Below are 26,108 nucleotides of genomic sequence, written 5' to 3'. Positions count from 1 at the left end.
GGCGCTGACAGTCATGTACTGATCGGCTGGATAGATGAGTAGTTTGAAGCGAGTTTGGCATTTTTTATGAAAATGTCCGCGAGTTGGTCGGAGCTGTATGCCCAAGCCGCTGCCAGTAGGCGCCGCCGCCACGATCATGCTCATGATCTCGATAGACTTCTATAAAGCATTTACACCTACCCTTATAACATCACTAATGGACATACTCAAACACTGACTTGAAGTATATCAGTTACCTAAAATTTTAGAACAGGCTCTGATTACTGTTATAACCATGAAATGATCCACAGTTATGTGGTTCCTATAGGACCATAGCACTCCTCTCAGCAGAATACAAGGTATTTACCAAGGTCATAGCTACCAGCATGGAGAAAATATTACCTGACCCTATATGTAAAGATCACACTGGCTTCATTCAGAACCGTTTTTCCTCTGATAAAATCCGTAGGTTCTTTAATGTAAGTAGCTGTTCCCAATACATTAACACGCTGATCGTTGCCCTTTCATTAGATGCTGAAAAGGCATTCGACCATTTAGAATGGCCTTTTCTATTTGCAGTTCTAGCAATGTTTTTATTTTGGCCCAAATTTAATATAAATGATAAAGGTACTGTCATGGTTTAAGTTTTGTCTGGCTTCTTTGTTATTTTGTAGTTCACTTAGCTCTCCCTCGCTCAGCTTTAGTCACTCCTCTGGACACTAATTAGTTTTCATTCCCGTCACCTGTCAGGCAGCAATTACCCCTGATCTGTTGCCGCCTGTGTTCACCTCTTTATAAGACTCAGGGGCGGATCCAGGATTTTTCAAAGGGGGGTGCGCACCTAAGGGTCATGGGGTCAAGGGTCATGGGGTCGAGACAATGTGAGGCTAAACGACCAAAGAATGCCATCTTTACTCTTTCACACTACCCTAATTATTCATCTAAGGATTTTTTAATTGATAATAATTTTAATGGATGAACATAAGTGGAATTAGCATGATTACCTTATTGTAATTGAAAATGGGTTTTTAAGTCAAAATCTCGTTCTTTTTAAAGCATGCACAAGGTTAAAAAGTAGTTTGAAGAAAAAATTATCCTTATCAACAATTAATCAAACAAAGATTTTCTTTATTTCCAGAAATGATATGTATACAGAAAATGAAATAAAAAGACCCAAGGACTAATGAACAGTTTGGTATGGTTCTAGTGACAAAAGGAGTTTTAAAAATATACATGTATTTTAACAATATATTTTAACCATATAAACTATATTAAGAAAAAAAAATACTTAGAAAGACCCAAGGACTTAAGAACAGTTTGGTATAGTTCAAGTGACAAAGGATTTTTTAACACATTTTAACAAGATAAACCATGTTGAGAATTTTTTTTTAAAGTAAGTTAAACCAATGAACATGTACGGTGAAGTTAAGCCATAAGCCTATAATAGAACTGTAAGACTTGACAAAGAATATTGTTCTCTTCTACAACACCTTCAACTTTAACTGATGATGATGATAATGGGTTTATGAATGTCAACCTTCTGGGATGCTTCTGGGCAAATATGTCAATGATTTTGTTGATGTCTAAATGCATGTCCTTGTGGACATACATAAGTAGCAAAGCCACAAACCTTTCCTGTCCCATTGTTGACCTCAGCAAAGTTTTCACTGCTTTAAGGCCAGAGTTAGCACGTTCCACAGAAGCACTTGTAAAAGGTATAACTGAAATGTTTGGGTAGCACTTCATATTTGTTATCCTTAGAATTTCAGGGAGAAAGCTGGGTTTTTCCACTGATGATGACCACTTTGTGTGCCACAACTTCACTTCCTGCCTGAATGTTGATCCTGATGGTAGATCATCTTTATATGATGTAAAGATCTCTTTCTCACTCTCATCGTTCATCATATGCAAGATGCTTGGCAATAGTTTTAAGCCTAGTATGTTTTCATAAAGGAGACCATTCTTAGTTTTAACAATAAAACGCATGTGGCACTAAAAGGTTTAGATCAGACAATACACACTACACAATAACTATTGTATGCGTGTCAATGTCCACTATTTTTTTTTACTTTACACTCTTTTTTCATTACTTCTCAAAAACTGCAACAAAAATTAAATTTTCATAACTTTGCCGTTACTTGAAAAAGTTTTCCTGAAATTGCATTACTTTACAACTTTACACAACTTGTGAGAACCCCATGTTTTCTCATTATCAACATTTTCTAACGATCATCATATTTTTTTTCTGTGGGGAGAATATAAGATTAAGGTTGATCCATACTCCAATCTGGAAGGTGGTGGTGCTAAAAGTTGTTTGCCAACCACTATTAAAAAAGAGAAGAAGAAGAAGTAGTAGTTAGTTATATGCCCATAGCTCTTACTTCTAATTTATGTAAATTGATGGAGAGAATGATAACTAGGAGATTAATGTAAGAAATAGAAAAAAGAGGTCTTTTATCTCCTTATCAGAGTGGTTTTAGAAGTGGACGGACAACGGTAGATCCAATTTTTTGTTTCGAAAATGAAATAAGAAAGGCTCAGGTAAATAAATAAATGCTCTTAGCTACATTTTAAAACTGAAAAAGCGTATGATATGCTTTGGAAGGAGGGTTTATTAATTAAGATGGATAAAATGGGAATTAAAGGAAAAATGTTTAATTGGATTAAGGATTTTTTAAAGAATAGAACAATCGAAGTAAGAGTTGGGGTAAATTATTCAAATATTTATGCTATACAAAATCTGAAAGCCGTCAAGATCTTCTAGATGAAGTCAGTTATTTAATATATGGTATAAAGCAACAAAAAATAAGTATTCAATTTACATGGGTTCCAGCACATAAAGGAATTTTAGGTAATGAAAAAGTAGATAAATTAGCTAAAGAAGCAGTTAAGGCAAGAGAAATTGAATATGATGTCCCGCTAAGTAGAAAAGAAATAAAAGTAATTAATAAAGATAAAATAAATAATATATGGCAGGAGAGATGGAATTTAGAAGAAAAAGGAAGACATTTATATAAAATACAGAAAGATATTATCATAAGATATAATAGTATAATGAATAGAAGAGAGGAAATATGGATAAACAGGTTAAGGATAGGGCATACTAGTTTAAATACTGGTTTAAAAATAATAGGGAAACATCCAACAGGTAATTGTTCTTATTGTGGAGAAATCGAAGAAGTAGAACATGTTTTGATTTATTGTAGAAAATATATAAAAGAGAGGAAAGAACTGGAAAGGGTATTGGGGAGTTCAGTAAAGATGGCTGATTTATTAGGGAAGCATCAATCAGATAAAATATTTAAAACACTTATTAAATATTTAAAAGATACAGAATTAGCTGGGAGGATTTAGTGTGTATGTGTGTGTGAGTGTGTAAGTATAGATATAATTTAGTTTCATTAAGATATAAAGATATATAGGAAAATATATTTCTAAATTACATCTCCGTCCAGCTGATGGCGGTAATGCACACAGGATGTAAACTGCCAGAAAACACAACAGAAGAAGAAGAAGAAGAAGTAGTAGTAGAAGAAGAACAGGCTCGTCACTATCCAAGATGGCGACGACCGGTGCGGCAGAGAGTGATTATTTAGCGATAGTGATGGAGTTTCATGGATTTATCATCATCATCTGAGAGCGATTTGGATTATATAGAAGACTTTCTTGACAGCAATCTGATTTTTGACAAAATCCAGCCATACCAGTTTGAGGCAAGGAGACCAAAAAGGAATGATGTGAGTTGAATCTGTCTGCTGCGGCAGCGGTCTCCTTATTTTTGTGATGTTTTTTCCACTTTTACCAGATGTATTGCAACATCAAACTGCCATGCACGTGGGCATTGTTGCTTCAACAATAGCTCTAGAAAATTTCAATGGTGAAGTCCTCTGGGAATCCGAAATAATTGTTGTTTATCACAGCTGTGTGAGCGCAGTACCTCTGCTAAGAAACAACACAGGATGTGACGTCAGGCCGCCATTACTGCCCATATTTGGGCACTAAATGCCGCCGCCAGTATCGGTGATTGCGACGACAATTTATGCCGCGCCGGCGTCACAGTGCGTTCTAAATGACAGGTACTGGCTATTAATCTTAATTCTAAGAAGGATGTTTAAAATTCCGGGCTCTTTAAAAAAATACTTTTGGTCTCCAAAAGGGGGGTGCGCGCGCCCCCGCCTGAATCCGCGCCAGAGACTCACCTCATTCTGTTCTCGTCGCCGGTCCATAGTGTTCACTCCCGCTCAGTCTCTGCCAGAATCCTTGTCAGCTCAGTTTTTTGTTAGTCAGCCGGAAGACTTCCTTCAACTTTGTTTTTGTTACAGTCAGCCAATAGACTTTCCGTCAGTTTTGTTTTTGTTCCAGTCTCAGCCTAGATCCAGCTCGGCTCTGCTCCCACTCCTGTTCTCATCTCCTGGTGAGCTGTTCCGGTCTCAAGTCCACGGTTCAGATGTTCTGGTCTAAAGTCCTCGGCTCAGATGTTCTGCTCTCAAGTCCACGGCTCATATGTTCAACTCTCAAGTCCTCGGCTCAGATGTTCCGTCCTGGTCACTAGTCTTCGGCTCCAGAGTTCCTCCTGGTCAGTCTCTCCACACGCCTCCTGCCGGCCAGCTTCTGCATCCCACACCTCCGTCTGTTGAAAGACTCTGGTTCCATCATCCATCTTCCACAATTTTCAATAAACTCACTCTTAAGAACTAGCTCTGTGTGTGCGTGCTGTGTCCGGGTTCATCCTAGAAAAATATCATGACAGGTACTCTATCTGAAAACCATCAGCAATGATTCCAATAAACACTGATATCTCATTTCCTTTCCCCCATCAAGGGGCACTCTCCAGAGCTGCCCCCTGTCCCTGCTCCTCTTTTCATTGGTGAATGAGCCCCTCGCAATAGCTGTGAGAGCACATCCCATCATAGAGTTCATTATGGTTAAAGACGAGAAACACATCATTTCGCTATATGCGGACGACATTATACTCTATCTGACTAATATGGAAATGTCGTACCCCACTCTATGCACCTTGTTAGAACAATATGGTGTTGTGCAATTATACACTGTTTAAAGTTATTTAATGTTTGATAAATAACTCTCTGCCTGTTAAGTATTGTCTGGTGATGATCAGCTCTTAAACTGATATCAGGACAATGGTTGAAAGGGATGAATTCGAGCACTAGCGATCTTTTAACAGCAAACTGCACACACATAGAATAAAGGAGTGACAACTTCTTCAAGTTCAAGAATTTATTAACAAAAATAAAATGAACATCCAGAGAACATCACTATATAATACTGTTTATCTGAATTAACACTATATTTCAATCAATAAATCCTCTCTACTAGGCTAGTGAAACTCAACTAAACTACTAAGCAAAATAAAGATAAAAAGAAACTAAGCTAAGGAACTATATACAAGCAAAAGAACACAAAAGACAAAACAAAAGTTTCAGATCAAAAGCATCCTAATAGCATTTTGGCTAGTGGATTTTCAGCATTAACTTTAAAGACTTCAGCTTTATTTTTAGTCATAATGAGAGGGCCGGATAACATAAACATTAATGTCCAATTAATGTATGAAACCCCTGTGGAGATAACGTTTGTTATAACCATAAAGACCACTCAATCACATCGGCAATGAAATGGAACCGAATGCTAGCAATGAGCTACCTCTGTTAGCTCTTTCATTGTTTTAAACACCATGCAACATATTACACAAACATTCCCAAATGACCATTTAACCTTTCCCTCTGGTTACTCTGCCCAACCTGTCGGTGCCTCATGTGAGTTCGGTCCACTTTGGCCATCCAAGGAAGGAGGACTGAAAAGCTAAGAAAACTGTTGGTCTGTTCAGCAGCGGGCTAGTCTGCGACTCTGCGGCCTAGCAGAAGCAGGCATGTGGCCAGGAGCTGGACGAAGCATGGTCTGGGCAGCTTTGATGCCCTGCAGCGTCTCTGACCCGGTTGCAGTCAAGTCCCCGGCATGCAGCAGGCGATTTCAGCAGATTTTCCTCTCAGAATGGCAAAGTGCATCCATCAGCTCTGCATTGCTTGGAGTCCACTTTTCTGTAAAGGCTGAGAAGAAATAAACAAAGCTGTTTTGGCATTCTGTACTTCACGGCTGGTTGTCGCAGAAGTCAGAGTGCAACTTAGCTTCAATCTGTGTGATGAATCTCCGGATTCATGTCCTCCGTTCCAGAGGATGAGAATTCACCTCTTTCGCTCTGGTCACTCCATCGAAGCAGCAGATGAGATTCGCAGCAAGGTCCGTGCAGCTTGGGCTTTTTGGGGCCCTTTCATTGGGACACCTGTAAACTCTGTTATCTAGGTCTGCAAATAACCAGTTGCATCAGATTTACTCTCTTAACTATGAAACTCTGTTTAAAAAAAGTTTAAGTAGACTTGGACAGATGGAGGTCTCTTCCAATATCACTAATTGGTAGAATAAATTCCAATAAAATGAATATTTTACCTAAATTTATCTACTTCTTTCGAGCACTACCAACACCAATCTCAAAGCCTTTTTTTATCTAGACAAACCAATATCTAGATTTCTATGGAATGGTAAAACTCCCCTTATGATGAGTACGATTGTTGGACCTCGTGTTCCCTCGCCCGGACGCGGGTCACCGGGGCCCCACTCTGGAGCCAGGCCTGGAGGTGGGGCACGTTGGCGAGCGTCTGGTGGCCGGGCTTTTGCCCATGGAGCCCGGCCGGGCTCAGCCCGAAGAGGCGACATGGGTCCCCCTTCCGATGGGCTCACCACCTGTCGGAGGGGCCAAAGGGGTCGGGTGCAATGTGTAACGGGTAGCAGTGGAGGGCGGGGACCTTGGCGTTCCGATCCTCGGCTGCAGAAGCTGGCTCTTGGGACGTGGAATGTCACCTCTCTGGTGGGGAAGGAGCCTGAGCTTGTGCGCGAGGTTGAGAGGTTCCGACTAGAGATAGTCGGACTCACCTCGACGCACCGCTCTGGCTCCGGAACCAGTCTCCTTGAGAGGGGCTGGGCATTCTTCCACTCTGGAGTTGCCCATGGTGAGAGGCGCCGAGCTGGGGTTGGCATACTTGTTGCCCCCCATCTCGGTGCCTGCACGTTGGGGTTTTCCCCGGTGAACGAGAGGGTGGCCTCCCTCCGCATCCGTGTGGGGGGACGGGTTCTGACTGTTGTTTGCGCTTATGCACCAAACAGCAGTTCAGATTACCCACCCTTTTTGGAGTCCTTGGAAGGGGTACTGGAGAGTGCCCCTCCTGGGGACTCCCTCGTTTTGCTGGGGGACTTCAACGCTCACGTGGGCAATGACAGTGGGACCTGGAGGGGCGTGGTTGGGAGGAATGGCCCACCTGATCTGAACTCGAGTGGTGTTTTGTTGTTGGACTTCTGTGCTCGTCATGGATTGTCCATCACAAACACCATGTTCAAGCATAAGGGTGTCCATATGTGCTCTTGGCACCAGGACACCCTAGGTCGCAGTTCAATGATCGACTTTGTTGTCGTTTCATCTGACCTGCGGCCGCATGTCTTGGACACTCGGGTGAAGAGAGGGGCGGAGCTCTCCACCGACCACTACCTGGTGGTGAGTTGGCTCCGATGGCGGGGTAGGAAGCCGGTCCGACCGGGCAGGCCCAAACGTACTGTGAGGGTTTGCTGGGAACGTCTGGCGGAGTCCCCTGTGAGGCGGAGCTTTAACTCCCACCTCCGGGAGAACTTTAAACACGTCCCGAGGGAGGCGGGGGACATTGAGTCTGAATGGACCATGTTCCACGCCTCTATTGCTGAGGCGGCTAGTCGGAGCTGTGGCCGCAAGGTTGTCGGTGCATGTCGTGGCGGCAACCCTCGAACCCGCTGGTGGACACCAGCGGTGAGGGAAGCCGTCAAGCTGAAGAAGGAGTCCTACCGGGCTTTTTTGGCCTGTGGGACTCCGGAAGCAGCTGATGTGTACCGGCAGTCGAAGCGGCAGGCGGCTCGGCTGGTCGCCGAGGCAAAAACTCGGGCGTGGGAAGAGTTCGGAGAGGCCATGGAGAAAGACTTCCGTACGGCTTCGAAGCGATTCTGGTCCACCATCCGGCGTCTCAGGAGGGGGAAGCAGTGCAGTACCAACACTGTTTACAGTGGGGGTGGTGTGCTGCTGACCTCGACTCGGGACGTCGTGCGTCGGTGGGCGGAATACTTCGAAGACCTCCTCCACCTCCTCCACCAACACGTCTTCCATTGAGGAAGCAGAGCCTGAGGACTCTGGGTCGGGTTCTCCCATCTCTGGTGCTGAGGTTGCCGAGGTTGTTAAAAAGCTCCTCGGTGGCAAGGCTCCGGGGGTGGATGAGATTCGCCCTGAGTACCTTAAGGCTCTGGATGTTGTGGGGCTGTGTTGGTTAACGCGGCTCTGCAACATTGCGTGGACATCGGGGGCAGTTCCCCTGGATTGGCAGACTGGGGTGGTGGTCCCCCTATTTAAAAAGGGGGACCGGAGGGTGTGTTCCAACTACAGAGGAATCACACTCTTAAGCCTCCCTGGTAAGGTCTATTCAGGGGTTCTGGAAAGGAGGGTCCGTCGGATAGTCGAATCTCGGATTCAGGAAGAGCAGTGTGGTTTTCGTCCTGGCCGTGGAACACTGGACCAGCTCTACACCCTCAGCAGGATTCTTGAGGGGGCATGGGAGTTTGCCCAACCAGTCTACATGTGCTTTGTGGATCTGGAGAAGGCATTCGACCGTGTCCCCCGGGGGATCCTGTGGGGGGTACTCCGGGAGTATGGAGTACCGGACCCTTTAATAAGGGCTGTCAGGTCTCTGTACGACCGGTGTCAGAGTCTGGTCCGCATTGCCGGCAGTAAGTCGGACTCGTTTCCGGTGAGAGTTGGACTCCGCCAAGGCTGCCCTTTGTCACCGATTCTGTTCATAACTTTTATGGACAGAATTTCTAGGCGCAGCCAAGGTGTTGAGGGGATCCGCTTTGGTGGCCTTAGGATTGCGTCTCTGCTATTCGCGGATGACGTGGTCCTAATGGCTTCATCAGGGCGTGATCTACAGCTCTCACTGGAGCGGTTCGCAGCCGAGTGCGAAGCGGCCGGGATGAAAATCAGTGCCTCCAAATCCGAGACCATGGTCTTGAACCGGAAAAGGGTAGAGTGCCTTCTCCGGGTTGGGGAGGATGTCCTGCCCCTAGTGGAGGAGTTCAAGTATCTTGGGGTCTTGTTCACGAATGAGGGGAAGATGGAGCGGGAGATCGACAGGCGGATTGGTGCAGCGTCTGCTGTGAAGCGGGCGCTGTACCGATCCGTTGTGGTGAAGAGAGAGCTGAGCCAAAAGGCGAAGCTCTCGATTTACCGGTCGATCTACGTTCCTACCCTCATCTATGGTCACGAGCTTTGGGTCGTGACCGAAAGAACGAGATCCCGGATACAAGCGGCTGAAATGAGTTTTCTCCGTAATGTGTCTGGGCTCTCCCTTAGAGATAGGGTGAGGAGCTCAGTCATCCGGGGAGGACTCAGAGTAGAGCCGCTGCTCCTCCACGTCGAGAGGAGCCAGTTGAGGTGGCTCGGGCATCTGGTCAGGATGCCTCCTGGACGCCTCCCTGGTGAGGTGTTCCGGGCACGTCCCACCGGGAGGAGACCCAGGGGAAGACCCAGGACACGCTGGAGGGACTATGTCTCCCGGCTGGCCTGGGAACGCCTTGGGATTCCTCCTGAGGAGCTGGCCCAAGTGGCTGGGGAGAGGGACGTCTGGGCCTCCCTACTGAAGCTGCTACCCCCGCGACCCGACCCCGGATAAGCGGAAGACAACGGACGGACGGACGGACGGACGGTAAAACTCCCAGAGTCAAACTGAAAAACCCCTGTCGCCCTATTGGGCTGGAGGAGGAGGAGGAAGGGGGGGGGTAAATCTCACAGTATTCAGTTATACTACTAGGCTGCTCAATCCAGAGCTATCTGGATGTGGATTAAAGACCTGGAGCACCCTCCAGTTTAAAAACAGATGAAAAAATCCCACGCAGCGGAGACATTGCTTAGCATTCCATATAAGCAAAAAAAAAACTCTAAATCCATCCATCCATCCATCCATTTTCCGAACCGCTTTATCCCTCATGGGGTCGCGGGGGGTGCTGGTGCCTATCTCCAGCGTTCACTGGGCGAGAGGCGGGGTACACCTCTAAATCCAATGATAAATCATTCATTAAAAATGTGGAATGAAATTAGAGCAAGGTTCCAAAGTGTCTGCACATTATATCGTTCCACCCCATTCTATTTTAATCAGACTTTACCTGTGGTACTGAGAGATAGTATTACAACAGACTGGTACAACAGAGTCATAATCACTTTTGGGCATTTATATCAACACAATAATCTAAGATCCTTTGAGCAACTGGGGCTCTCTTTCGAGCTGCCCTGTGCACATTTTCTTAAATACCTGCAAGTCAGATATTTTATTAGGGTACAACAGGGTGGAAAACTCATTTCCTTAGAGGATTTCGAGATAGACAATATGATGCAAGACAAGCATAACTCTAAGAGCTTCTTATCCTATGCTTCTAACATACTACTGAGCCTGGCAGAAAATAAAGCACTCAATGCCAAATCTAAATGGAAAATGGACACTAATTCTGCCTTCAAGGACAGGAGGATTTATAGTAGCTCTCAATCATTCTCCCACAACAGCCAACACAAATTATTACAGTTTAACCTTATTCATAAGGTTTACTTGACACCTTACCATCTCCATAAGATAAGTAGTAACTACTCTGAATACTGCCCTAGGTGTAAGATTGAAATGGGTCTCTTCTCCACATGTTCCGGAGATGCAGATGTTTGGTGCAATATTGGTGCTCCATTTTAGGTAGTATTAAAGCTTTTGTGGGGTTGGAAATCCTAGCCAATGATGGGAAGGATTTCTAACCTTTTTGAAAAACAGAGCCGCTCCTATAGGTGACATCCAAGGTCAGAACTGATTCGGGAATTGATTATGGAATTCACTTAATGTCGGAATAAATAACCTGAAAAGATCTGGTGTAATGGAACATTATATATGGAATGTTATCTAGTTTTTCTGCTGTTTTTTCTGGGTCCAATCTATGGACATTGTGTCTTGTTTTAACCCTTTAGTGCACTTTCTATGTAAGTAATTGTGTTTTTTATTTGTTTTATCACTGTAGGATTATTACTATTGTCCTTTACCTACTTACTCGTGCCTGGGGGGAGTTAATACCTAATGATAATTGTACTGACTCTAAAGCTCTAAAGTGTAATGCTTTGTTTGAAATTTTGAATAAATGAAATGTTAAAAAAAGACTTCCCAGTATAACAAGGTCAAACCACGCTCCTATTTGTCATTGCAGTGTCTCAAGTGTGAATGAATGTATTACTAGTCATAACTGAAACTAAATACATCACGACTTTGTTGTGCAATTATACACTGTTTAAAGTTATTTAATGTTTCATAAATAACTCTTTGTCTGTTAAGTATTGTCTGGTGATGATCAGCTCTTAAGCTGATATCAAGACAATGGTTGAAAGGGATGAATTCGAGCACTAGCGATCTTTTAACAGCAAAACCTGCACACACATAGAATAAATGGAATGACAACTTCTTTTCAAGTCCAAGAATTTAATTCACAGAAATAAAATTACCATCCAGAGAACATCACTATGTAATGCTGTTTACCTGAATTAGCACAATATTTCGATTAATAAATCCTCTCTACGAGGCTAGTGAAACTTAACTAAACTACTAAGCAAAATGAAGATAGAAAGAAGCTAAGCTAAGGAACTATTTACAAGCAAAAACAAACAAAAGTGGTTGGTCATAATCAGAATACTTCAGTGAATCCTGGTTCACTGCAGATCTGATTAACAAAAACATGGAATGGAGTTAAAACATTTGCCATGTATTTCAATCCATTCACAAAGCCCAAGTTAAACAAAACATAATTTGTTGAAATAATATTCTAAGGACCGGTTTGTCCTGTAAAATCATTTAAACCCTTACGACTGAGTTTGTTAATGTGATTCTCCCTCCGGGCGCATGGGGTCGCTGCAGCAACTCGGTGGCTAAGAGGTTACAACATAAAGTTGCCAAAATTGCCTTGAAAACGGGCATTAATATACCATATTGATGCGGGAATAAGGCAGATAACACCATCGGAGGATGGCGGAGCAGAACAGTTACGCTTTATGCTTTAAAACAAACTCCTTTTGAACTGTCCGAAACCGGATGTTAGCAAGGCTAATAGCATGTTGGCTAGCGGACGCTTGGTGCTAACATGGTAACAAATGCAAGCAATGCTATATTGTTAGCCTTTTGTTCAAAACACCAGGTGTACACGGTTTACAAGACATTTCCCAATAAACCTTTTACTTCACCCTCAGCCCGCTGCCCAAACCTGTCCTTTTCTCGTGTCAGTTCTGTTCAGTTTGGCCATTCACGGAAGGGGCGTTGAAGGAGGAAGTGGTTGGCTTGCGTTAGCGGGCTAGCGCTTGGCTCTGCTGCACCACATGGTCGGGTCGGAGGCCTGGTGTCCTGCAGACAGTCTCTGACTTGGATGCAGTCCGATTTGAGCAGGGGTTTTCCTCAGCATCCAGCCTTCAGCTCCATCGGGGTTCGCTTTCCTGTACAGGCTGAGGAAAAATACACAGAGCTGTTTCGCATGCAGGATCTTTGCCCCTGCATCTGATTGTGGGGTTAAGACAGCAACTTAGCTCTGTATTTTGTGTGTTGTTTATCCAGACTCAGTCAGGTCCTCTGCTTCCCCTTGGTCATTCCATTGAGGCAGCAGGTGAGTTCAGCAGACCCTGGGTCAAGCATGGCTTGTGTATCGGTCATGAGGCCATGCAGGGCCCATAGTCTGAGCAGCTTGGAGAGGAGAGCGGGTCGCAGAAGAGAAGAGCTGAAGAGCAAGAGTCTGTGTGAAGGTTTTTATAGCACACAAGGAGAGAACCCCTGCTGGGAAGAAGGGCTGTCCAAGCCTTGAGGGTCTCATGTTGCAGCCAGAGTGGAATTCCTTTGTTAAACTCTTCCACCGTTCAGAATCCAATCCGAGATCAATTATTCATCATGGCATATTATGGCATAACAACTTAATCAGCTAGAAAATTATAATTTGACATTATTTCCACTAAAATTATTTATCAGCCATCATAAACAAGGTAAACCTAACAGTTTCAGTGATGTAGTGTTTTATTACTCTCTTATTAACCTCCACACTTTGTTATTAGACTGTTGATTAGTCAGTTCTCTCAGCCTTTAATATCCATATAACAGCAAAAAAGGCCCAGCTCTGATGGTGTATCTCAAAGTCTGCTAAGAGTGACCTGCCAATGAGTCTCAGATGTTTTTTTTCATGTATCTTTGCAAAATGAATAAAGCTAACAAAAATTAAGGACTTCTCTTCATGTTTGGTATATATAGAAAGATTGTGACACAAAGCTATCCCTGGTAAAGAAACACTGAAGTTGTGTTTTCGTTGAGTTTCCTTGCCATTTTTCTCTGTTCTTTCTCTTTGAGGAGTAGCTTTTCCATTGTGTATTTTGGCACATGTGGAAACTGTCCCATTACCCCAGAAAAAAAAGGAATTAATCTATTGTGCCTTAATAACCCATTCTTATTGTCTCAAAATTGTGTTCAAATAATACTCAAATGAAAGTCTCAGGTGTTCAGGCAGATAGACACCACCATCACCCATATTCAATCTTATAAAATAACACAATTAATATAATTTGACTGAAAATCAGCTAATATGGTGTAGGATCATACTGTTTAGGATTGTCAATCTTACATTGATAAAACTTCCTACCTTACTTTATCTCCGACTGAACAGTTAATAGCTACCCCAAATAACCCCTTTTCAAGCATCTTCTCAAAACCACATTGGACTATATATTTACTGATTCAGGTACATTCAAGAAGCTTTCACTACCTTCTATTGAAGACAGATTGAAACACTGCACTGCTGCCCCAAATTGTACAATTCCTGCTCACAGACAGTTAGACTCGATCACAAGGTATAAAAAAAGTTACATGAAATCCAAATTGCTGTATTAATCATTATCTCCTTACTTACAATGAATTGTGAATATAAACACTAGAAGTATATAACAATACAATGGAAACAAAAATAAATTTAACCCCAATGCTGAATTGGTTCAGACATCAAATAGCTTGTTTGTATTTCAACTAACTGCCAAGAAAAATACTTGTCCTGAAAACACAACACAAAGGCACAGCCGATCAGTTATACAAACCACTACAAAGTGAAAATAGTGTGTCTGTAAAGCAACATGTAAGGAACTATTGACTTGGCTACTAGACAGATAGCAGGCAGTGTGTTGTCAAACTGACAAATAGTTAAAACCTTTGAAAGTGTCTGTCGATAAAAAGAAACACAAGGTGGTTTAAATTAGAGCTGGATAGCCTCAGACATATACAGGCAGGAAAAAGTAAAGGAGAAAAGGGAAAGTTACATTTTGGCTGGTGGGGGAGGTTCTTCCAGCCACTTAATGTAAAACATAAGGCTACTTCAGTGTCCATCCTTACATGCTAACTGACTTGTAGGTGTGAAAATGTCTACAATATGTTTTCTTGCCGCCACAATCTGATCTGCTGTGTATTCAGATTTTGCAACATAGACACCCACACGCAAAACATCCTAAACAATACTCCAGTTAGAATTTCAATAGAAGTGTTTGCATTGCTTTGCTATCTGATTTTAATATCTTATGGCTGAGAGTCTGGTTAGGTTTGTGTTTTATGTCATATTCACTAATTGTGTTCCCTGAAGTCAATAAGACACTATAATTTGTGATTTTGTTTGAAACAATATTTCACTATAAAGAATAACTGTGGTTACGTACTCTATACTGAAAACTAAAACTGACATGATCTAGTTTTGTTGAACCCAAAATCAGCCACACATACAGCTTTGTGTTGAGTGTTTTATTGAAGGAAATGGGTAGTGGATAATGAAACCAGAGTCTTTATCGTAACGGAGCAGATGAATAATTAAGTCAGGAGCTGGCGGACAAGAAGAGGACCGTGACAGAGTCTCTAGCAGAGTCCAAGGCTGGCGGGAGACTGATCACGGGGGAACTGAAGGCAGAGAGTAATCCAGGATGATAGACCAGAGACTGTCGACTGAAAAAGACTGACTGTGACAACTGACCACGACTGACAATGAACCCACCCTGACAGGGTGTCTGAGGAGTCCTTATGTAAGTGGACTGACAGGTGGGAGGAGTCCAGGTTGATTAACTGCTGCAGGTGGAACTGATTAAGGGTGAGTGGAACCGGGGTGTATGGGAGACAACAAATGTCCAGGGTGCAGCAGGCAAAGCTGCACCATGAAACTTTGGACAAGAGTCCAAAAAACAAAAACAACCCGAACTGAGTGGGCAGTGGGGGTCCTGGATGGGGAGCAAAAGTACAAAAAACAACTCCAACAGGGCAAACGAAGGGCGGCTTGAAAAGCAAGGAGAGTTCAGGCGGCCGACCAGGAGGCGGACGGCCGCAGAAGAGTGTAGTTATTGGTTTAAATATGTTTGTCTCAAAACCTGAATATTCTGTTTATAGCAGTAACTCAGTTTTCCCTGAGTGCAAAAATCAGCTGTTTCTGTATTTTTGCATTAACGTATATTTTGGTATGTTTTTATTTTTTTTACACAATCTTGGCTCAACATCAGACAAACTCATGGTACAGTCTAAAACATACATTTAATATACAGTATAAGAAGTCAATTGTTTGACCTTAAAGGAACCTTACCTAAAGGTATTGTTGTCCGGTTAAGAAATAGGCTTATTATGCAATGTTTTATGAGTTAAATTATGTAATTTGATAATAACAATTTACTAATTGATTGCGCAGTCAAGCAAGTCCAGGCTTTTTTCTCTGTAGGAATAAGCAATGAACTGGGAACCACCCGGGATGACTTTCTCTGCCAATGGCACAACAAGGTGCGAAAACGAAATAGAAAGTGCATGCTCTTTTCTCTCCGGACATTTTCATTGACTTCCATGAAGTGGGGTGTGCTTATAAATCACGTCACACATAGGATTGTAGGATACCTTAACATTCCTTGGCGCGGGTAAGGAATGTTGCCAGCCTCCCAGACTAAACTAGCTGAGGGTGGAAGCATGCAGGCTCATTTTCCTATTTCTTTCCTTTCTGACTGCACTATTCAGACAGCCCTTATTACTTATTCTTTACTGTCAGGAAGTCCACAAAATGCAGTTCAAAATCTTCAGCTGATCCAAAATGCTACAGCGAGAGTTCTGATGAAAATCAACAAGAGGGATCATATTTGCCCAATTTTAGCTTCCCTTCATTGGCTTCCTGTTAAATCAACAATAGAATTTAATATTATCCTTCTCAGGTATAAATCCCTTAATAATCAAGCTCCATCACATATCAGAGCTCTGATTACCCTGTATGTTCCTAACAGAGCACTTCGCTCTGAGACTGCAGGTCTATTCGTAGTTCCTAGAGTCTCTAAAAGTAGAATGGGAGGCACATCCTGTAGTTATCAGGCTCCTCTCCTGTGGAACCAACTCCCAGTTTTGGTCCGTGAGGCAGACATCCTGCCTACTTTCAGGACTAGGCTTAAAACTTTTCTTTTTGACAAAACTTATAACTAGAGTGGCTCATGTTACTCTGAGCTACCTTTATAGTTTTACTGCTATAGGCTTAGGCTACTGGAGGATATCAGGATCTAATTTTCTCACTCTTTAGAGTTCTACTGTTCTTCAATTATGCATTATGTGTTGTCATTTCTGCTTTAACTTTCTGTTCTCTCTCTTTTATCTTCATAGTAGGTACACCTGGTCTGGCGTTCTGTTAACTGTGACATCATCCAGAGAAGACGGCTCACCCGCTACTACCATCTAACGTAGAGCAGATTACTGGATCAATGTGTGCTTCTGTGCTTTTTTTGTCTCTCTTGTTGTGTCTCTGCTCTGTCTTCTGTAACCCCCAGTCGGTCGAGGCAGATGACCGTTCATACTGAGCCCGGTTCTGCCGGAGGTTTTCCTTCCCGTTAATGGGGAGTTTTTCTTCCCACTGTCGCTTTATGCTTGCTCAGTATGAGGGATTGCAGCAAAGCCATGTACAATGCAGACGACTCTCCCTGTGGCTCTACACTTCCCCAGGAGTGAATGCTGCTTGTCGGGACTTTGATGCAATCAACTGGTTTCCTTATATAGGACATTTTTGACCAATCTGTATAATCTGACCCAATCTGTATAATATGATTGAACTTGACTTTGTAAAGTGCCTTGAGATGACATGTTTCATGATTTGGCGCTATATAAATAAAATTGAATTGAAATTTAATTGAATTAAATTATTAGCAATATGCTTACAAAATTCACTTCCTTCAGTGATACACGGGGATCAAAATGGCTTTGTTTTGGGATGGCAGGGGCTACACAATGTGAAGAGGCTTCTAAATATTATTCATAGCTTGGGTGTTGAATCAGGAACTGCACTTCTTTCTCTAGATGCCGAAAAGGCGTTCGACCGAGTTGAATGGCCCTATCTATTCAACATTTTAAGACGTTTTGGTTATGGAAATAATTTTAAAAAATGGATACATTTATTATATTTGAATCCTACTGCAGAAATATTAACAAATAAAAATGTGTCTAAACCAATTGTTATCAAACAAGGATGTCGTCAAGGTTGTCCTTTATCTCCTTTGTTATTTACTTTAGCATTGGAGCCTCTTGCTATAGCTGTAAGGTCCCATAAATCTATAGCAGGCATTACAATGAGACAAATAGAACACAAACTTTCACTATATGCAGATGTCTCATGTCTCCCAGCGTCCTTCGTCCCGCATCGTGTGCCCCCATCTCCAGCCAGCCCTGTGTCTGCCTACCAGCCTTCCCTTGTCTTTGCCTTTTGGCCTGCGTTCCCTCAAGTCTACCGGTTTTAGCTCCACTACGTCCTTCTGCTCCAGCCACCTTCAACATCCTTCAGCTTCCATCTGGTACAGTCTGCTGGTTTCCTGTTCCACCACTTATCACCTTCAATAAAACTCTGAAACGAAGCTCTGTGTGTGGCTGAATTCAGGCTCAGTAACCAGTACCTGACACTTAGGAATTCAAATATTTTCAAATCTAGATACGATTGTAAACAAGAACTATGATTGTTTAACAAAAGAAATCACTGAAAATATCAATAGATGGATGCCCCTCCCCTTATCACTGATTGGCAGGATCAACGCCTACAAAATGAATATACTTCCTAAAATATTGTATATTTTTCAGAATATCCCCCTGCCGCCCCCTTCAAACTGGTTTGACAATTTTAGGAAATTAATTGTTGGGTTTTTGTGGCAAAATAAACGGCCCAGGATTAGAATGTCGCTCTTACATTTACCTCACAGTAAGGGAGGACTAGGGTGTCCAAATATAAAGTGGTATTATTGGACAGCCCAACTAAGGACTATCAGATATTACTTTAATGCCAGGGACACCCCCCAATGGACAGAAATGGAATCTAAGTCAGTAGATCCAGCTTTACCTTTATACATTTTTCTGATTCATTCTCAAAACTGATGGAAAAAACGGTTAACCCTATTGTTAAAAACATGATCAAAATATGGTATGATGTAAAGAAATTCACAAAAGAACCAGTTATACTATCACAATTTACTCCAATATGGGGAAACCAAGATTTTACTCCTGGTAGAGCAGATTCTATATTTAAACAATGGGCCACAAAGGGAATAGATCAAATTCAAGACTTATATCAAACAAATTCAGCTTACATGATGTCTTTTGAGGAATTCAGGCAGAAATTTAATATACCGTATTTTCCGGACTATATGTCGCTCCGGAGTACAAGTCGCACCAGCCATAAAATGCATAATAAAGAAGGAAAAATCATATATAAGTTGTACTGGAGTATAAGTCGCATTTTTGGGGTAAATTTATTTGATAATATACAACATCAAGAACAGACATGTCATCTTGAAAGGCAATTTTAAATAAAAACAGAACGGAGGCAACAACAGGCTGAATAATTGTACGGATAGCTTACGCTACATGACACAACTGAGAACGTGCCTGGTATGTTAACATAACATATTAAAAGCTATTCAGATAACTATAGCATAAATAACATGCGAAGAAGTTAACCAAAGCGCCCGTGTCACTCCAAATAACTAAAATCCAGTGAAATCTTCATCCTCGGTGTCACTTTCAAATAACTCCGTTAACTCCGGAGGTAGAAGCTGCGGCACTTCCGCTTCTACGTCGCTTATGTCTGATTCAACACAGGCCTAGAGCGCCCTCTTGCGGTTTGGTGTGAAAATAACAGGTGTAATGATATATCGGTAAAAATGTGTAATAATTTCACACATAAGTCGCTCCAGAGTATAAGTCGCACCCCCGGCCAAACTATGAAAAAAACTGCGACTTATAGTCCGGAAAATACGGTAAATAGAAAACACTTTTTTAAATATCTTCAGCTCATAAGCTACATTTGGACAAAAAAACAAAGATTTATCCAAACCACCAAAATTCCAACTAGAAGAAATTGCTTGCAAAAATAGTACAAGTAGAGGTGCGATTTCAGAATTCTACAACTTTTTGGTTTTGAATTCCCCGGAAAACTCAACACTGAAGCTAGAAGCCTGGAGGTTAGACCTAGGAGTAAACCTGTCACTGGAGGATTGGCAGTCTGTCTGTACAAGGGCTCAGAAACAAACGGTAAACTCACGCTTAAGGTTACTGCAATACAAACGGTTAATGCAAATATATATAACCCCAGTTAATTTAAATCGGTACAATCCTAATATTCCAGATATATGTACAAAATGTATGGATGAAAAAGGGACTTTGTTTCATTGTATCTGGGAATGCAGGGAATTTCCAAAATTTTGGAGAGCAATAATACAAACTGTAAAACATCTTGTTTCTAAGGATGTTGCACTAGATCTAGTTTTCCTAATTTTAGGTTTGTATCCAAAAAAATACTTTGTTTACCAAATGTGAACAAGTGTTGATTGATATGTGCCTACTACAAGCTAAAAGACTGATAGCACTATTCTGGAAGAAAACGACAGGACCAGGTATCAAACTATGGAAGACTTGCTGAAGACTTTACCTCTGGAACGCATAACATATCTCCAAAAAGGGAAAAGCGAATTATTTGAAAACATTTGGAGACCCTTCCGAAATTTTGTTGAAGGAGTGGACTTTTCTCAAGATGAAGAAGCCAGCTAAAGACAAGATAGATGTCGGACAATGCGGTTAAACAAGGGAGCCTCAGCAATGGACTATTATCTTCTGTATACTTAAGGGACCTTATGCAGATATGTGTCTAAGAGGGCGTTTGTTTGTTGTTGTATTGGTTATACAACAGATATATCTGTAAAAGAAATACAATAAAAATATTGTTGGAAAAAAAAGAAAGAACCTACAAGGTGATTAAGTTTTAGTGACTGGTTTCCTACTGCAAAAGATGCTTACAAATATTATCTGAAAATAACACTGCTACAAGGTATAGGAACCACCTAAATATGTTGCTGTTGTTGTTGCTTTTACAAGTGTTACTTCCCCTTCCCCCTAGATGAGTTGAGAAAAAGGAACCGTTGAGCTATACATTCTGTATAAAACAACTACACATTTCAATCCAGTCAATTAAAACGCAGCTATTGTTCTGTTTTTAATGGACAGAAGCCAAAACCCACATTAGGAACCAGTCCCTGATAGGATTCTGAGTGTTAGCTGGTCATTAATCACAGCATGCCTTGTGTAGCTATGCACACAGGAACATACACATTTCATGGACCTATGAAGTTAATCGAGAAATAATGTGAAACATGCTTCCTTAAGTAACACCCACAGTGTGTGCAGTTAACAGGAAACCATAAAAGTAACACCAGCCTTAAACCCTCTGTGTTCCTACGTGAGTGTTGCCAATAACACTGCTTATTGGCAACATATTGTACTAGTACAGAAGGAGAGGGCTTCTCCTATCCTAAAGAGTGTCTTGGAGGGGACAGAGTTACAATTATATAATGTAAAGTATAAAGACTGAGTAAAAGACTTGTTTTACACATTAAGTATTAGCTGGGTTTGACGGAAGCATAAAGGGTAAACAAATAAATGTTATGACTGCATAAAGGCGTCTTTCACAATAGGAACCACTACATTTAAAAGTTTTAAAAGTAATTACCATGATAGAACCTTACTTCTAAAAAAAATCTGACATTTGTTTTACCAGGAACAGTGGGATGGAGGGAGACCGATCAGTTTGTGGGTGTTTATCATTGTGGGGGAAACCTCTCATTCCTCCTGCTCTCAATCCCTTCACTGAATATCGATCTGAACGCACGCCTCAGGGAAATACTGCTGTCTTTCAACATTTAAAACAATCAGGTTTTTAATGTGTTTTTTAATGCGGGCAACATCTGTGCATTTACCTATGATTTACAAATTTGATTAACACCTCTCTGTGAAATTTTCTCAAAGTTTCTTTGCATTTTGCCACATCACCATGCTAAAAACAGATCAGCTGACACATTTTTATATACATTAACAATCATAAGGTGCTTTGCATTCACCATTTATGTTTGAATCTGGGTGTGTAGAGAGCAGAACACGAGGCAGAACCAGGTATGCAAACGTTCAGGTACAGCTGGGATCTGTAAAGGGAAATTGCGTGCTGGTGTTACGAGTTTTATAGATCGGAAATTTTTTGGTGTACGCCATTTTCACACTTTTGGTATGGATTCTGTGCAAAGTTTTATAAATGAGACCCCTGGTGTATATTCAAGTTCCTGGCTCCTGTGGTTTTTGTCTACCTGTAAGCTTCCAATTCTTAATAAAAAGTAAAAAAAAAAACACCATTCTCTGCAAGATGCGGCCCAGTTCTTGTCTGCTTTTCGGTCAGTTACAGACATGGCCCTATGGTCTCTACAGAAGAAATAGCGTGCAACTTTATCTTGATATTCAAATAGGTTTAAAGGTAAAATACTCTAAAGTAATGGACACCCAGACTGTATGCCATAATGAAAGTGTGATTCTTACTCTGGCAGGGCTCGTCTGATGATGCTGTGAACCTGCTTGTAAATGTCCAGTTTGGACAGACAAATGCACTGGGTGTGGTTGGCGACACTGATGGTAACAGGTTTGGTCCCTTGGGTGAGTGGCACTGTGATCTCGAACAGCTGCAGAAAGAGCAACAAATGAAATGGAGAACAGTTAAATGGAAAATATACTAAAAGGCCATCACATAATTACACTGGGATACAAAGAAAAATAACATCTATCTCCAAAAAGCAAGCCTCCAGAATTGACAAAGACTCCTGGATAGGTGTTGAAACCTCCGATTTAAGCCTGTTTGAAGCCATGACCCGGATAGCTGAGAATTTGCACAGGCATTAGTTGTTTTACTTTAGAGTAAGAAGAAATAATAAAATACATTAATACAGCAATGAAGCCAAAGTACTGTGATGGGCTGGAAACCTGTCCAAGTCGTATCCCCTTTTCGCTCAATGACCCCTGGATAGGCATCAAACTATAAAGTCTAATTCGATAAGATAAGATAAGATAGACTTTATTGATCTTACAGTGGAGAAATTCACATTTCACATCGGCTCAATAATCAAAACAAGGTGCCAAAAGGAGGAAACGGTGCACGAGGTATATACAGTGCGTCCACGTATATACTGTGGATCGAGAAAAAAAGAAATAAAGCAGAGATTTAAGATGACTTATGTACATGTTTTATTACATTAGTGACATATTAGTGAATACTGTATCTGGTATTCTGAACTTATATGCACAGAGGTAGCCAACTTTTGGGACTTTAGTGCTGAGCTTTCTGCTACTTCCGGCACTTTTGGATGCGGAAAAAAGAGAGGAGGGGGGCTGGCGATGTTTGTGAGTGAGAGATGGTACAGCGTGGCTCATGTTCACGTGAAGGAGCAGATATGCTGCTCGGACATGGAGTTACTCGCAGTGAGCATAAGACCGGTCACGTGAATGTGACAACAGTGAGGTAGTGAGATAACTATAACAGCTGAAGTCTCTTATTTACAGTCTCTCCTCTACAGTCTGGTGCAGGGGGTGAAAGGTGTTATTCATGATGGATGTAAGCTTGGACAACACCCTCCTCTCGGCCACTTCCTCCACTGAGTCCAGAGTGCAGCCCAGGACAGAAGATGTCCTTCTCACCAGCTTATTTAGCCACTTTCTGTCCTGCTCTGTGCTGCCTGGGGCCCAGCAGACAACAGCGTAGAGGAGGGCTGAGGCCACCACAGAGTCATAGAAGGTTTTAAGCAGGGGCTTGCTCACTTCAAAGGACCTCAGCCTCCTCAGGAGATGGAGGCGGCTCTGGCCCTTCTTGTACAGGGCTTCGGTGTTATGAGTCCAGTCCAGTTTATTATTGACGTGAACATCCAGGTATTTGAAACTCTCCACAGTTTCTATTTCCTGCCCCTGGATGTTCATGGGGGAGTGAGTTGGGGGTCTTCTCCTGAAGTCGATCACCATCTCCTTTGTCTTGCTGGTGTTTAGACACAGGTGGTTCTTCTCACACCAGTCCACAAAGTTCACAATGACCGACTGGTACTCCAGCTCGTTCCCCTCCGACACAGAGCCCACAATGGCCGAATCATCGGAGAACTTCTGAAGATGGCAGCTGTCCGTGTTGTAGGTGAAGTCCGAGGTGTAGGGGGTAAAGGGAAATGGAGACAGGATGGTGCCCTGAGAGGCCCCGGTGCTGCAGACTGACAGCCGTACAGCCGCACATGCTGAGGGTGGTCAGTGAGGTAGTTGATGGTCCAGGGAGTAAGATGTTTGTCCACTCCAGCATCCTCCAGCTTCCCCCCCAGCAGCACCGGTGTGATGGTGTTGAAAGTGCTAGAGAAGTTAAAGAACATGACTCTCACAGCGCTCCCGGTGGTCTCCAGGTGGGTGGCAGCAGGTAGATGACGGCGTCCTTTACTCCGATGTTGGGCCGGTAGGCAAACTGCAGCGGGTCCAGGGTGGGGCTCACCACGGTGCGGTGTGCAAGGATGAGGCGACCATTTACACATTATGCTAGCACAGTTCCTCGCCTCCTATTGACGATCTACGGTACTACTGCTCTCTAGGACTGAAGGAGGGAATGAAGCAAATAAAAATGCCGCTGCCCGTAACATTCAGGAAGTTATGTTTCGAAGTCAGGTGAAGAAGGCAATCTTTGGTAGATTTACTTGACACAGTCGGCTTTTGGGAAGTGGATAAGACAAACGATAGTCTAATCAGGGCTTACAGATGCAGGAAACAACAGACGTTGAGGTTCATCACACTGCTAAGCAAAATCATCACTGGAAATCGTGTGGCACGGTAGGGAAGCTAATGTTTTTATGAATGTCTGAAATCTTTGACAGTGAGGAAATGACGCGGTCTGCTCATGCGCTCTTTGATATCAGAGACCCGAGCCACTGAAAAACCGGGCCGAGCCCTACTAACTGTACTAGATTTAGTGCGGTTCGGTTGTGTCTGGCACTGTGCAATTCAGTTGCGTTCCATTTACACTCGATAGTTATCTCAGATAACAAGCTCAGACTGTTCTCGGCACAGTTAAAAAAGGGTAGTGTAAATGGGGCTATGGTCTTCATCAGATGGGAGGTCAGGGTGATTGGTCTAAAGTGGGCCGGTTCCTTGGCGGGCGGCGTTTTGGGAACCGGTACCACACAGGAGGTCTTCCACAGGGTGGAGACCACCCCCAGGCTGTCAGTCTGTTGATGTCATCACCATGAGAGCTTTGGAACAGGCTCCAGTCTGTGGTACTGAAACAATTCCTCAGTTTCTCAGTTGCCTCATCTGACCAAACTTTCACTGACCTCTTCTGCGCTATTGTCCTTCTCACCATTGGTATGTAATGGGGGAGCAGGTAGACAAGGTTGTGATCCGAGCGTCCAAGTGGGGGGAGGGGGACAGAGGTGCAGGCGTCCTTAACATTAGCATTGAAAAGGTCCAGAGTTTTATTGTCCCTTGTTGTACTGGGTGAGCTTGGGGAGGGTGGAACAAAGGGAGGTTCGATTGAAATCTCCTGTGATGAGCAGGAGAGTGCGGGGTGCTGTGTCTGCAGTCTGGACACCGCGCCGTGGATTTGCTTGCACGCAATGGTGGCGTCCACGGAGTGAGGGATGTAAACACAGAGCACGATCACGTGACCAAACCCACGTGGGAGATAGTACAGTCTCATGTTCACCGCTATTAGCTCCACATCCAAGAAACATATCTGCTCCATCACGTGAACATGAGCCGCACTGCACCATCTCTCACTCACAAACATCACCAGCCCCCCTCCTCTCTTTTTTCCGCTCTCCGCCTAAGTTCTTAGACTTAGACTTTCTTTATTGTCATTTTGTATACACAGAGTGCATACAGAACGAAATTTCGTTTTCACACAGCTCAGAAATATTGCAGTAACTCTACAGGATACCTTGCAGTGAATTACAGTACAGGATAAAGTGCAGTGATCAATCGCAGTCACTTACAGGATAAATTTCAATTTACTTCCGGATAAAGTGCAGCAGTGAACAGTAGGCAGTTGAAATGTAAACAATGTAAACCAAATGTAGACAAATATGCAGTAGGGTGCAGAAGTGATTTAAAAGTAGACAGTTGCATTGTACACAGTTTTGCAGTACATTTCCGGTTAAGGTGCAGCATCAATTTTGCAGGATACAATACAATGTGCAAATGTGCAAATGTGCAAATCAGCGAATCTAGTGTGGTACACTTTTGTACTTCAGCAGTTCAACAGTCTGATGGCAGCAGGGAAAAAGCTTTTGCAGAACCTAGTGGACCTGCAGCGGATGCTGCGGAACCTCTTTCCAGAGGGCAGCAGGGAGAATAGTCTATGGTGGGGATGTGAGGGGTCCCTGATGATGTTACGGGCTCGAGACACACAGCGCTGCGATGAAATGTCTTTAATGGAGGGAATGTCATGATTTTGTTTACCGATGAACTTCAGGACACACACACGGGACTAAAAGTTTGAGAGTCTTTATTGCAAGGTTGATGGGTGGAGGTCTGATGAGGAGCTGGTTGCACAGAAACTGAGTGAAGGTGATGGCAGGAGCTGACGGCCCGGAGACAGAGAGTCCACACTTGCTAAGAGCTGCTCGGCTAGCAGGCCTCATAGCACTCAGGTTA

The 26,108-nt window shown here is 42.8% G+C and overlaps 1 protein-coding gene across 1 annotated transcript in view; it reads right to left on the bottom strand.

The window, feature by feature from the left end:
* The window catches only part of vegfc (vascular endothelial growth factor c), a 206,933-nt gene that overhangs the window by 67,093 nt on the left and 113,732 nt on the right, over positions 1 to 26,108 (bottom strand). Inside the window, exon 4 of the mRNA XM_012853764.3 lies at positions 21,984 to 22,123. Coding sequence (XP_012709218.2) covers positions 21,984 to 22,123 — 140 coding nt within the window. The remainder of the gene's footprint in view (positions 1 to 21,983; positions 22,124 to 26,108) is intronic.

The sequence above is a fragment of the Fundulus heteroclitus genome, chromosome 5, assembly GCF_011125445.2.
Source record: "Fundulus heteroclitus isolate FHET01 chromosome 5, MU-UCD_Fhet_4.1, whole genome shotgun sequence".
Taxonomy (NCBI): domain Eukaryota; kingdom Metazoa; phylum Chordata; class Actinopteri; order Cyprinodontiformes; family Fundulidae; genus Fundulus; species Fundulus heteroclitus.
The sequence above is the reverse complement of the archived record's forward strand: the minus strand, read 5'-3'. Positions and strand labels throughout refer to the sequence as shown.